Source organism: Morus notabilis, unplaced genomic scaffold (genome assembly GCF_000414095.1).
Source record: "Morus notabilis unplaced genomic scaffold, ASM41409v2 Scaffold283, whole genome shotgun sequence".
NCBI classification, from domain to species: Eukaryota; Viridiplantae; Streptophyta; class Magnoliopsida; order Rosales; family Moraceae; genus Morus; species Morus notabilis.
The window spans coordinates 301065-314817 of NW_010360513.1; the positions used below are offsets into that span (position 1 = coordinate 301065).

A 13753-nucleotide genomic window follows, 5' to 3' on the forward strand; every position below is an offset into this window, starting at 1 on the left:
TTGTTTATCTTCCGTTTTCATTTTTTTCTTTCTCAAAAAATGTAAAAAACAAAAATAAAAACAACTCCAAACACAGCCTATATTTTTAATTTTTCAGAAAGGACATTGTATATATTTTTTTAGGAATAGTCCTATAATATAGGTAAAAAAGAAAAAAAAAAGTTGAGGAGGGCTTAGTCCTTTAGTAGCTACATCTCTTACTACAGTCATATCAAGATATTAAATCCCCAACTTAAATAAATTAATCTTTTAAAATAGAAATCTAATATTTTAATAAAATATAATTCTTCTTCTTCACTTTTCTTTTATCTCTCCTCAAACTAATAAGGTATTAGAGTCTATTGCTAAAAAGAGAAAGAAGACAAATGCTCCACTTGCATGAGGTATTAACTAAAGAATGAAATATAAAAATTTAGATCTATACACTTTTAAAAGTAAATTACATAATTTTTTTATTTTTTTTCTATTACATTCTTTTAGGATTTGATAAACGTGCTCAAGAGAAGGAGTTTTTCTCATAATTCACCGTACTGATAGTTTTTAATTTTTTACTGTTAAATTTAATTAAAATTATATTAAATTAAAAAATATATAAAATAAAAAAATAATAATATAAATTTAACAGTTAAAAAATAAAAAATTATTAATAACCCATTATAACCACCGGATGAACTCTGAAGGATAAAAATGGACAGTAAAGTTTTCAGTTTTTCGTTTGTTTGTTTGTTTTTGTTTTTTTGTTTTTTTTGTTTTTTTTTTTGCGTGTGAAAGTTTTCAGCTTTGACTGCAGTAAAATCCACAAACAGGATAAAAGCTGAAATTTGTGCAAGCAACTTCTCTCTCTCTCATTCTCTCTCTAAAATCCACAAAGGTCTTCGGTTCCCTGCAAGCTGCAGCTCTGCTAGGCTTTCGCCGTCTTCTGCGTCCACTTGGACACGCTCTCTCTCTTTCTCTCTCTAGACTCTTATTAAACCTTCTCTCTCAAGTTGGTTTCTCTTTCCTCGTGCTTACTCACTCTCTCACTGACTCTTATAGATATTGCACTTTTGGGAAATTTTACAATTAGTTTGCACATGTTTAATGCATGTGGATTAGCGTTACTCTTAGCTAAGATCGAGAATCCCCTGATTTTCTCCAAACTTTTTTTCGACTTTTAATGGGTCCTCAAGATTCTGGCTGTTCTTCGTGTTAAACGTTTTGAAATTATCGTTCAATTAGGAAACTATGATCTGGGTTTTTCTGGGTTTTTAGCTAATCATTGGAAAAGTGTAAAAGAATGAGTTTTTAATAAAACTCGAAGCAGCTTAAATTTGGAAGTTGGTTTTTTAAATTTTGTTTAGGAGATCTTAGGGAGCCATATTAAAGAATTGGTTTGACTGGTACTTTATTTCATTTTTCTGAATTTTATATTTCCACATTTAACTTACTGATAAGGACTTTAGTATTTAAAAGAAAGATTTTATTCTGTAAATATTTTAACTGTAAAAGTAGCACCATTTTCTTTTCTTTTCTTTTCTTTTTCCTCTATAAGTTCAATTGGGATTGTCTTATCGCGGGGTTTTTGGCCTGGCTTTTATGTCTTCAAACCCTGTTGGGTTTCGTCCAGTTTTTTGGGTTCTTTGAACTAAGCATTTAGAGTCAAGAAAAAAAAAAAAAAAAACATTCAAAAGAGTAGTTTTGTTATCTGGAAAACTAGGCTACCAATAATGAACAAGGGATTGATCTTTGGGGTATTTTTCTCTAAGTAATATAACAAGCAGTGGTTCCAAACTCTTTCCATAACTTTCATCATCATCATAATCATGCCTTTATCCGAGCTATATCGGTTGGCTAAAAGAAGGGTGGATTCAAATCAAGATTTTGAGTAAGTTTTGCTAATTTTTTCAACTCCTTTTATTATCTGCTTTATTATTTAACTCTTTTGGATTTATTCATTTATATATGTTTTTTTTTTTCTTCTCTCCTTTGTGGGATTTTTTTTTTTTTCTGCAGAAATGGGAATGATGTTTTTGAGCTGGTATGGGAGAATGGTCAAATTACAACACAAGGTCAGTCCAGTAGAGTTAGAAAGGAACCAACTTGTAACAGCTTACCATCTCACTGTTTGCCGTCTTATACCCCAAAATCTCGGGACAAAGATTTAGGAAATGGCACAACCACAAAGACAGGAAAGTTTGGGACAGTGGACTCTGTGCTTAATGAGATTCCAATGTCGGTGCCGTCCGATGGAGTCGGTTTGAGTCATGACGATGACATGATGCCATGGCTGAATTATCCGATGGATGGATCTTTACAACATGAGTATTGTCGTGATTTCTTGCCTGAATTGTCTGGTGTCACTGTCAATGAGATCTCCAAGAGTAACAACAATTTTGCAACAAATGATAAGAGTAGTTGTAACCAGCTCTATAGGGAGTCCAACGCCAATTCTGTAGATTATTGTGCCAGTTTAGAGCAAAGGAATAATTCTTCTAAGGTTGGTTCAGTTGTTGCAAGTGATGTTAGTACTAGACCCAGAACTGGTACTAGTCAGTTGTATTCATCATCATCATCTCAGCAATGCCAAGCATCATTTCCATCTTTTAGATCAAGGGTCTTGGACACCGTTGGTGATAACACAACTAGTGCAGCTCACCATGCTGTTTGTAACGATTCGGGTCGAGTTTCTTCGGTTGGTGGTTTCCCTAGCCTGAAAATGCACAATAGGCAAGATTCTATACCACCTAGTAATAGCTTCAATGTACTTAATTTCTCTCATTTCACAAGACCTGCTGCTCTTGCAAAGGCTAGTCTTCAAAACATTGGTACTATGCCGGGCTCGAATATGCCAAATAAGGAAAAGGGTTGCGCTGCAAATGGTAATAATCCTCCTAAGTCAGGACTAATTGACACTGGTAGTGGTTTAAGGAAGGAAACAAGTGCACATTGCCAAGTAGTGGCTTCCTCTGGGGTTAATTTGAAACCGTCGGAGGCTAGGTCTCTTGAGGAACCATGTGCTGCTAAAGATTCCGAGGCTGTTTGCCGAGAAGATGCCTCGAAGAACGACATAAACAACAGCTTTCCTTGCGAAAGTACAAATCGTGCCCTGCCGGATGGTGAGAAGAATATAGAACCTGTGGTTGCTTCCTCTTCTGTTTGCTCAGGCAATAGTGTGGAGAGAGCTTCAGATGATCCAACACATGTTTTGAAGAGGAAATTTCGTGATACGGAGGATTCAGAATGCCATAGTGAAGTAAGTTAGAAAACTGGTTTTTACATCACAGTCTCAATGTTTTTCCTTTTCCGCAATAAACCAAGCAAAACCATAATGTCCAGGATGTTGAGGAAGAATCTGTCGGTGTCAAAAAAACTGCGCCCCCTCGAGCTTCAGGTTCCAAGAGAAGCAGAGCTGCAGAAGTGCATAATTTATCTGAAAGGGTAAGGTGAATTGTTCAGCGATAGTATTCTGGTAACATAAGAGAATGTGTTAGTTTATGGTACAGTTTTTTCTTTGCTGTTCTTTGTGAATTTTAAGATCTTAAACGGTTTCTTCATTTTCCACTTGTCTGAACAGAGGCGAAGAGATAGAATCAATGAAAAGATGCGTGCCTTACAAGAACTCATACCAAACTGCAACAAGGTTGGCTACTTTGTCGATATTCATCACAAAATTCCTGCTCTCTGGATTTTATAATTCTGAAAAGTTTCTAATGATTTCAAAGATGTAAATGTTATAAGCGGCTAAAGCTTGGCCTTGTGGAGGTCGAATTGCTTTAAAAGCTCAAATGCATTTTTCCTAGATTTCAAACTTTTAACAATTTTTTCCTGATATTTGGCTGCACCTATTTCAAGTAATTCTTGAATAGCCAAGGAAGTGGCGGAGAGCATACTTCCCAAAGACTAAGCAAGTTACTTTTAGTTTCTGTGTAATATGTATAGATATATGTTTTGCAAAGTTTGATTTGGGTGATTTTTTATTGAAGGTGGACAAAGCTTCAATGCTTGATGAAGCTATTGAGTATCTGAAGACACTTCAACTTCAAGTACAGGTAAACCATCCCCCTCTCCTCCATGTGATTAATCCTTCGTTTTTTTTTTATAAATAAAACTTAATCTTTTGAATGAATCGGCATGTCTGACGGTAATATGGCTGTGTCCAATTTTTATGCAGATTATGTCAATGGGAGCGGGTTTGTGTATGCCACCAATGATGTTACCAACAGGGATGCAACCCATGCATGCACCGCATATGACGCATTTTTTGCCCATGGGAGTTGGAATGGGAATGGGGTTGGGCATGGGTTTTGGTATGGGCATGCCTGATATGAATGGTGGCTCCTCTGGCTATCCTATGTTTCAGTTCCCCCCTATGCAGGGAGCACATTTTCCTGGCCCGCCTATGCCGGGCCACACCGCTGCCTTTCATGGGATGACAGGACCTAATCTTCAGGTGTTTGGGCTTCCTGGTCAAGGACTTTCTATGCCAATGCAACGTGCACCCTTGGTTCCCGTGTTGGGAGGGCCGTTTATGAAGTCGGCTATGGGATTAAATGCTTCTGGGGCAGGTGGGTCTATGGAAAATATGGAGTCAACTCAGCCGTATACATCAAAGGATCCAGCGCAGAATATGGGATCTCATGTGGTGCAAAATGCCGGTCCCAGTAGCTCTATGAATCAGACAAATAGTCAGGTCTGTGCATATGGTCTGGAGTAATATTTTCTAAGAGAAAACTGAAGTCTCTGATCTTTTGATGTATTTAATTTTCCCCCTGTAAATTTTTTTCCTTTTTCAATAAAATTATAATCTCATTTTAGAAGTTAATGTTAGAAAAACAGAATAAAATTTCATATAATGTCAGCTCACCACTTCATTCTGGGTTACAGCATCAAAGACTCGTACGTCAATAGGCAAAAGGCATGCTAGGTTTCTCATCTCTACAAAACTCGTAATTTTTGCATTTCTTGAAGCCAAATCATTTCTGTTTTCATCTTTTATATCTCTCTAACTTTGGGAATGCTAAAATTATACAGCTATTTTTATTTTTTCCCTCCCTCTCTCTGAAAACTGCTATTGATCTCCGGCGAGCTCAGTCCTTTTCAGTTCATGTGCTGTTGAAACTCTTTTGCATTCGTCAGTAATCTCTTATACTGATTGTTGGGGTTTAAAAAAATGGTCGAGAGAAAACTTACTGTTAACAATATAACCTGTTATTATAGGTTTTGAGGTTCCAGCGTTTTTGTCTTTAATGATCATGACTGTGTTTAACCAAAAAAGATATATATATATATATATATATAGTGTGTGTGTGTGTGTGTGTGTAAACACATGAGTAGCGAAATTGAAACCCGATACTACTTTAAGTTAGGCTTTTGATGATCCTTTTAATATTAAGGACTGAAACCTGATTTTGTTCCATCATATTACAAAATATAGTTTTTGTGCTGCTGGAAACAAAAAATGAGTTTTTATCGGGCTAGACTAACTGTTTAAAACTTTGTTGCATCGTTGTAGCAAGTTTCATTCTGAATTACAACCGAACTCTCTCTCACCTTTTTTCCCTGAATGTAGTGTCAAGCAACAAATGAGGGATTTGAACAGTCTCCCTTGGTGCAAAGTAATGTTCAAGTGTCTGATGTAAATGGCAACAAAGCTTCAGCCTCCGCTAATGGAAATGATGCCAGGCCTAGTACAGCAGCTAGTAAGTTGAAATTGGCAAAATTCCAAACACTTGAATTCAGTTTGACATATTGAAAGGAAGTTCATTTTTGAAGAGGTGTAAGAACATGTTCTTCTTCATTTCTGTTTCAGGTTATGATTGACACTCGGTTCTGGTTATCATGAATCAAGGAGACAAATCCATTTTGCAGCCTCTTCTTTTTTGTTGATTGTGATCTGGGAAAATTTGATCAAGAGTACCGGAAAAAGGGTAACTCAGAGTAAATGAGGTTTGAACCTTTAGAATAGAATCTGAATTTTACTTTCAAGAGGGCAACACACCATATGACACAGATTTTGGTATCTTTAGAAGTCAAGCAACCATGTCTTGCATTTTGTAAATTGACCTAGTGACCTCTGTGCTATTAATGCAATGTAAGAGTTCCATATACCATTATTTATTTATGTATTCAAGTTTGTGTTTCAGAATCTTCCATAACTGTTCTTTCAAATATTCAAGTATAGTTTTATGTTCTCCATACATTTCTGACAATCTCTCTCTCTAATTTTCTTATCTCCAACCATTCTGATGCAACATCATATTATTGTATAAAACGTAGTGGTGGGTGTTTAGTTTTATTTATAGTCATTACTTTTGTGTAGTTTTTGGTTTCCATATGTCAAGTCAGATAATTATAGAATCTTCATTTTTCTTTCTTTTCATCTTCACCCTTAACTTATAATTTATTGCAATCCACCTAAAGGTTTTATTGATTTATTATTATCAGACTGGGTAAGAGCTTCTTAGGAGAATTGTTAGGTAGAGCAATAAAGAACTTTGCAATTTTCTTATGCCAACGTTTCTGTAAAAGCAAAAGGCAGTCATCCATAAAAGGGGTTAAAAAAAGTTACATCAAGTTTGAATAAAACCTCCTGTAAGGAATATAAGTAATCTCTGAAGTGAGATAACATGCAGAATCGAACACTATCAAAAGAATTTGATGTATTTTTCCTGAATCACAAATGATATCACAACTGTAACAACTAGTAAATATAGTCAAACCAAAAAAAATATTAATAATTATACATAATTCACAAACTAGACTTTTTTTTTTTCCCCCCTGTTACGAACAGCAATCAAAAACCACCAGACAAAACACTACTCACAACTGAAATCAATGGGATACAAGACAAAAGAATACCCAAAAAAAAAAAAGAGATAACAATGTCCTTTAGTTTTACAATATAAAGTATTGCATGCTTATACCTTCTATATACACATCCCTTCACCGCCAAGAATCAACAGCAACGCAGAAGAATCCAACCACTGCATTATAAAAAACGTCCAAGATATGCTGAAAGGTATAACATCTTTCTAAACTCATCCTTTTTTTTTTCCTCTTTTTTTTTTTTTACCAATTATTTGACTTTGATATCATCCTTGGCTTCAGATGCAGGCGTTTTGCTTGGGGATTTCCCAATGATGGCTTTCTTTGCTTTGACGAGAGAATTCTTCACCTTTGATATGATGTTGTTTGACTGCTTCTGAGCAGGCTTGGTCTGAACTTCTTTTGGCAAGTCTTTGGACGGTTTTGTTTCGTCACCATCTTTTAAGAGGGTCTCTAGTTTCTTATCAGATTTCTCAATGTCTTCAACTTTTTCTTTCTCCAATTCATTTGTTTCTGTTTCTTCCTTTGCATGTTCTTTAACTTCGGACTCCGTTTTCTTCTGTGATTCTTCAACCGCTACTTCGCGAGCAGCTGTAGTTACTTCCTCCTCGGCTTTTTCAGTCTCCTTCTCTTTAACTTCAGTCTCAAGTAGTTTGAACTCTTCAACTTGTTCATGAACAGTAGTAGTTTCTCCTTCCTTGGATTTAGGCTCTGCAACTTCTTCTTTCCCCAACTTAAGTGGATCAGTTTGTTCAGTTTCCTTAACTTGAGGCTCAGCTTTCTGGGATTCTTCAAGTGCTTCATCCACAGAAGAAACTACCTTATCCTGGGACTTGTTTGTGTCGGTGTTTTCAGTTTCCTTTTCTTTAACTTCAGGCTCGGGTTGCTTGGACTCTTCAATTGTTTCATGAACAGCAATAACTACTACATCGTCAGACTTACTTGCATCAGTTTTTTCAGTTTCCTTTTCTTTAACTTCAGTCTTAGGTTTCTTCGATTCTTCAATTGGTTCATTAAAGGCAGTAACCAGTTTATCGTATGACTTACTTGCTTCTGTTGTTTCCGTTTCCTTTGCCTTAATTTCAGCCTCTGGTTGCTTGGATTCTTCAACTGGTTCATAAACAGCAGGAACTACTTCATCTTTGGACTTATCTGCATCGGTTTTCTCGGTTTCCTTTTCTTTAACTTCAGATTCAAGCTGATTGGCTTCCTCTACTGGCTCAATAACAGCAGGAACTATTTCTTCCCGAGACTTATCTGCCTCGGTTTCCTTTTCTTTCACTTCAGATTCTGCTAGCTTGGATTCTTCAAGTGATTCATTGACAGCAGTAGTCACTTGATCCCGCTCTCCTTCCACATGCTCCTCTTTGTGGGTTTCGACTGATGCTAGTGTCTCGTCTTTTACTTGCTCTTGAGTTTTGTTTTCATTCGCAAGCACGATGTCTCTTTCAGCTACCTGAGATGGTTTATCAATGACTTCATCTGTAGAAGTCAATGTGTTGACACCCTCCACTTTAGCTACTTCGGCTGAATCCTCAGTCACCTTTTCCACTTTTGCCTCTTCAGTTTCCACATTCTTTTCAGTATATTCCTTGCCGTCCTCTATCACGGGCTCTGCCTCTTTCTGTATCTTTTCTACAGCATCAGCCTCACTCGAATCCTTCTTTTCTTCCCCAATAGCAACATCTTCTGTGACAGTGACAGTCTCCTCTTTAACTAGTGGAGTTAAATCCTCAGTTACCACATTATTTTTTGTGTTCTCTTTAACTTCCACATTCTTTTCAGCATACTCTTCTACGACCTTCCCTATCTCAAGCCCTGCCTCCTTCGGTATCTTCTCCACGACATCACTCTCGTTTAGATCCTTCTTCTTTTCGTCTGCAGCGGCCTTTTCCACAAAATCATGAAGTTTCTGATCAACCAGAACTTCTTCGGAACTTTTGACTTCAACAGGTTGCTCATCTTTTTCTGTTTTTTCTTCACTTAATGATACAGAAGTCTCAACCTTATCAACCAGAGACTCCTCATTTTTCGCCGTTTCAACCTCCACATTTTCCTTGGGCACAGCTTCAGAATCTTTTTCCTTGACTTCACTGGTTTTGATCGATTCTCCCGGTGTCTCCTCCTCTTTAGGAACTTCAGGCTCTTGTTCCTCCACTTGTGCTGGCACTGCTTCTGATTCTTCAACCTCTTTCACAACTTCTGATTCTGATTCTTGGACAACAGGATTCTCCGATATCTCCTTCGGTTTCTCAACAGCTTCGCCCAGTGGTTTAGGAACATCAACAGCCTTTGGCAGCTCCTCTTGCCCTTTTTCCGCTACCTCGTTGTGTTCTTCCTTTGGTTTGACATCATCTCCAGCTTGGCTCTTCTTAACCTCGGTTACTGGCTCCAGAACAACAGTTGTCTTGCTTTCCTCAATTTTATCTGCCGATTGAACATCCGAGGTCGGAGATTCAGTTGAAGGCTGTGCGTGGGTTAGTGAGTCCTCGGCTTTGGTTTTTTCTTCTTCTACACTTTCCTTGGATGAAGAAACACAATGTTCTTCTACACATGGAACATCTGAAATCTTCTTCTCATCTTCAACTACAGAAGGCTGAGTCGGCTTTTCATCTGTCCCTGCAGATTTAGCGTTAGTGTCTGGCACACTTGGTGGATTCTCAAGTTTGGATTTTTCTTCTCCACTTTCCTTGGACGATGAAGAAACTATATCCTGGTCTACAGTCTTTACATCTTCTCTCAGTTTCTTCTCAACTTGCTGCAAAATGGAGTTGGGGAAAAAAGATAATGTGTTTAGTATATGCATTTGCTGAAATGAATCAATTTGTTAAACAATCTAGATGAAATTTGGAACCGGAAAAACATAGTAACTAAAGAAAGGAGCACTACAAGCTATCTTTTCAATGTGTTGTAGCATTGCAAGTACTACGAGTGATTCGAGCAATGCTAGGTCCCAACTTTCATACCAAATTTTTGATACTAACTCAGCGTTGGTAAGTGCATTTATTAATTTTGTAGTACTAACTCATGTAGTAAGTGAATTGTCATTTTTTTTTATTAGTAAATGTAAGTTTTAATATTAATTAACGTGATAATATTTTAAACGTTTACCACTAAAAAAATAACAACTCACGTATTATGTCAGTTGGTATTAAAATATTGGAGCCCTGGTATTTTTCTTAGAACAACCCCATGTATTTCTTTATCCAAGTCTAAACAAAAAAAAAAAAAAAAAAAAAAAAAAAGGCAGACGAGGCAATAGAATTAGACGAATACTACTATTCAAAGATTCTTATACAAATGAGCAGTCACCTCCTGTTTTGTGTAGAATTCTCATGGTTTTTTTAGGAAACTCGACCGAGAGTTCATATGGAGAAAAAGACTAGAGGATGTTACTTATGTCTTACAAACTGGGACACCAGTTAATTCATAAAAAATAACAATAATGAATGATGACAATAATAATCACAAGATCGCTATTGTGTTCATGTTTCTTTAAACGAGAAGATTTTGGCCTCTTCTTGTTATCGAGGACGTGTTCCTTTTCATGCATACAGGTAATGTTTATAACTTGATTTTGAACCATTTTTTGGAGTTCTCACACCAAAACTTATTATTTCTTAACAACTATAGATGCAGATGACTATCGGCCTATCTATCATCTGCTTAGACAGCTATGTAGATATGTAAAAGCAAAGAACACTTGGAATTGGCTACTATATGTTTCCTTATCTACAAGGGTCTTGATAGAAAGAGAATAAATAAATACTTACATACATATATATATATATATAAGAAAAACCAAAGATTGATATGTACCCAAAAAAAGAGAGAGAGAGATTGATTAAAAAACCATAGTTACCATCAAATATCATCCACATACTTGAAGAAAACAGGAGAAATCAAAAAAGTTGGGATAAAAAGAACATGCTCTATATAGTAAAAGAAAGTAATATAGAGAGAACAAACACAGAAACTAGAAGAAGTAAAAAAAAAAAAAAAAAGTGTAAGATCACTAACCTCATCAGTGATAGAAGTTTGATCATGTGGTAGTACAGTTTCAGTAGCCATGAGAATTAATCGAGAGCAAAACAGAAAAACTTGCAAGTTCTTTGATGGGTTTTCAATGATGAAGAGGATCATAAAAAAGGAAAAGAATGATATGGTTGGCAACAACCCAAAGTAGCCCACTTGACCTGAAACTTTTATTTTTAGTGAAGCAGAAGAAGAAACTAACACACACAACACTCACAAAAGAGGAAAGAAAAAGAAAATTAAAAAAAAAAAAAAAAAAAAAAAAAAAAAAAAAAAAAAAAAAAAACAGGTTGTCAAAGACAGGCTATATCACATGATCTGGCATGCTTGGAATGATTAGCAATTGAATTCCATTAAAAATTTAATGTAACAGCATAAAATAAAAAAGTATCATATATTAAAATTTAAAGTGAATAAGTTGTCATTGCAAAGTGACAAACTTTAATGGGGAGTAGGGGACCAGAGACTTGATAATTTTAACGGTCGAAAATTAATATAAAACATGATTGATCACCTAGAACAGTACTAGTGGATCCCAGCCTAAGGTGGGTTCTATTTGAAATTATGTGGAGGGTTTATATTCCACAAGTAGAAATGTGAAAAAATGATTTTTCTTATTCTTCTTGTCAAACAAGTTTTCAATTTTAAAAAATTATTGACATAATTAGTTTTAATAGGACTATGGGAGAGAATCTTCTTGCATTTGGAGTTCAAACATTGGTTTTTTATTATGTGATTAACGTTAGTGGATTGAGATTATATGGTGAAAGAATATTAATAAAGTGGATGAATAGAAGCATAAAAGCGGAATCAATCCTTTTCTTGATGACATTGACATGACTGTTGAGACTTTAAGAGCGAGGATTGGGGCTGACCATCTGGGCCTGGCAGCCCATTTTCAAAAAGTCGCTCAGAAAAGGCTTCACAGTTCACATGGGAGGCCCTGCTTCGATAGAGTTCCACTTCTTTACGGAAAAAAGAGGAGAAAATTAGATAGGGCACCAGTTTTTTTTTTTTTTTTGCTTTTCTTTTTTGTGTTACTTTCACTAATGGCCGGAAACATTTATTTATCTCATTTTAGCCCCTGACATTCACTTTGAAACCTAGTTATACTGACGTTTTCAAAATATGTAGTGTGCTGCTGGTATGTTCGTCAATAAACTTTTTATTTTCAAATGAAATCTCTAACACGGAATGACACATGACAGTTTTACCGAATATGAAATAGCGAAAAAAGGTAGATTTGAGTATAATAAAAAGCAAAATAAAATAAAATAAAATATTAATAAAAAACAATCACGTCACTCAGCTCATATTTGTTTTTTTTTTCTTTTGTAATTTTTTTTAAAAGTATGCTCCTCTTTTTATTGTTTTATCCTTTAATTTAAATTATTATTATTATTATTATTATTATTATTATTATTACTACTATTATTCTTGTTATTATTATTCTTGTTATTGTCATTGTTAATTATTCTTGTTATTATTCTTATTATTGTTATTGTTATTATTGTTATTCTTATTATTGTTATTATTATTGTTATTCTTATTATTGTTATTCTTATTATTGTTATTATTATTGTTATTGTTATTCTTATTGTTATTGTTATTATTGTTATTTGTTGACGGTCAAATTTCGTCAACAAGACCATACCGGATTATTCCGCAATAGGCCGTTGAGTTACCGGTTCGAAACTTGTAATTTAACTAAATATGCTAGGGTGTATATTGGTACTTTGGGTTATGATGCTCACGAAAATAAAGACACACTGAGGTTTTATAGTGGTTCACCCTTCTAAAAAAGAGCTACATCTACTGTATTATATTTCTCTTGTTTCGCTCATACAAATTACATAAAAATTGGAGAGTGTCCTCCTTCTCTCGGGGGCTTTGCCCCTTTTATAGCTAATAAGTTCCCTCTTGAACCCATCCGACGGTGGGTTGCTTTTAGGGCTTTCTGACGGTCCCAAGTGGCCCATCCGCTCGAGTGGGCTACCATCTCGTCTGTCTAGTCCGTAGCCTGTCAGCGCCCTTTGGACTGTTCACTCATCTAGTTTGCCCCCTCATTGCGGCTCTGAAGATCCTCTGTAATACCAATTGATCTGTTCTAGGCGGTTTAAGGGGCTTGTAATCATTTCCAATGCAACTGACCTTCCCCAAACCCAGATGCAACCTTGGGATACCCAGCAAGTCACCTCAGGGTTCTTCCTCGGGATGTGGGTCCAATTGCTCGCGCCTTGACCTCTGCGCTTACACCAAAAGATGCCACGCGTGGAGTCTCTCTCGGTCATTCCTACTGCGGCACTTGACACTAGGGGTGGCAATTTGTGTCACGTGTTGTGTTCGTGTCGTGTTTTGATCATTTTTTAAAAATTTGCAGTCAACCCGAACACGACCCGTGACACGAAATTTTTTAAAAACCGCAACACGAACACGACACGACCACTTTACAAGCTGACACGACACGACTCAAAAATGACCCGTGACACGAAATTAACCCGTGAACCCGAAATTGACACGAAAATTGTATACTTTTATTTAGTTTTTTTACATATTAGAAATAACTTAAAATTCATAACACACTAAATTACAATAACATCCATTGAAATTAAGTAAATAATAGTATAAGATTTTGAGTATAATTATCATGATATTACAAGTTCATAATAAAATTTAAAATATGAAATGAAAAATATATGTATTTTTTAGTTTTTTACGAGTTTCGTGTCGTGTTCGGGTTAGGCGGGTCCAACCCGAAATTGACCTGTATTTTTCGTGTCAATTTCAGGTCGACCCAATTCTGACCCGAACCTCTTTTTTCTCAACCCTAACCCGTAAAATTCGTGTCGTTTTCGAGTCGTGTCGTCGTGTCATGACCCATATTGCCGGCCCTACTTGACACGGTACTCGCAAC

The 13753-nt window shown here is 36.0% G+C and overlaps 2 protein-coding genes across 3 annotated transcripts; one reads left to right on the forward strand and one right to left on the reverse strand.

Annotated features, from left to right (window-relative positions):
* Window positions 1-870: 870 nt before the first annotated feature.
* Window positions 871-6211, forward strand: LOC21405471 (transcription factor PIF3). Its single transcript, XM_024164661.1, has 8 exons — window positions 871-1864; window positions 1993-3232; window positions 3316-3417; window positions 3554-3619; window positions 3963-4028; window positions 4151-4669; window positions 5549-5678; window positions 5789-6211. The coding sequence occupies exons 1-8, from the start codon at window positions 1803-1805 to the stop codon at window positions 5797-5799; spliced, it is 2196 nt and encodes a 731-aa protein (XP_024020429.1). The 5' UTR covers window positions 871-1802; the 3' UTR covers window positions 5800-6211.
* An 825-nt stretch (window positions 6212-7036) lies between these two features.
* Window positions 7037-11039, reverse strand: LOC21405472 (uncharacterized abhydrolase domain-containing protein DDB_G0269086). 2 transcript variants are annotated; one of them, XM_024164660.1, is made up of 3 exons: window positions 10825-11039; window positions 7852-9562; window positions 7037-7725 (listed from the first exon to the last, which is right to left on the reverse strand). In XM_024164660.1, exons 1-3 carry the CDS (start codon window positions 10945-10947, stop codon window positions 7055-7057), a joined length of 2505 nt encoding a protein of 834 aa, XP_024020428.1. In that variant the 5' UTR covers window positions 10948-11039; the 3' UTR covers window positions 7037-7054. The 2 variants fall into 2 exon arrangements, with proteins under 2 accessions (XP_024020428.1, XP_010094913.2); XM_010096611.2 differs by having other exon boundaries at window positions 7037-9562.
* Window positions 11040-13753: the final 2714 nt, after the last annotated feature.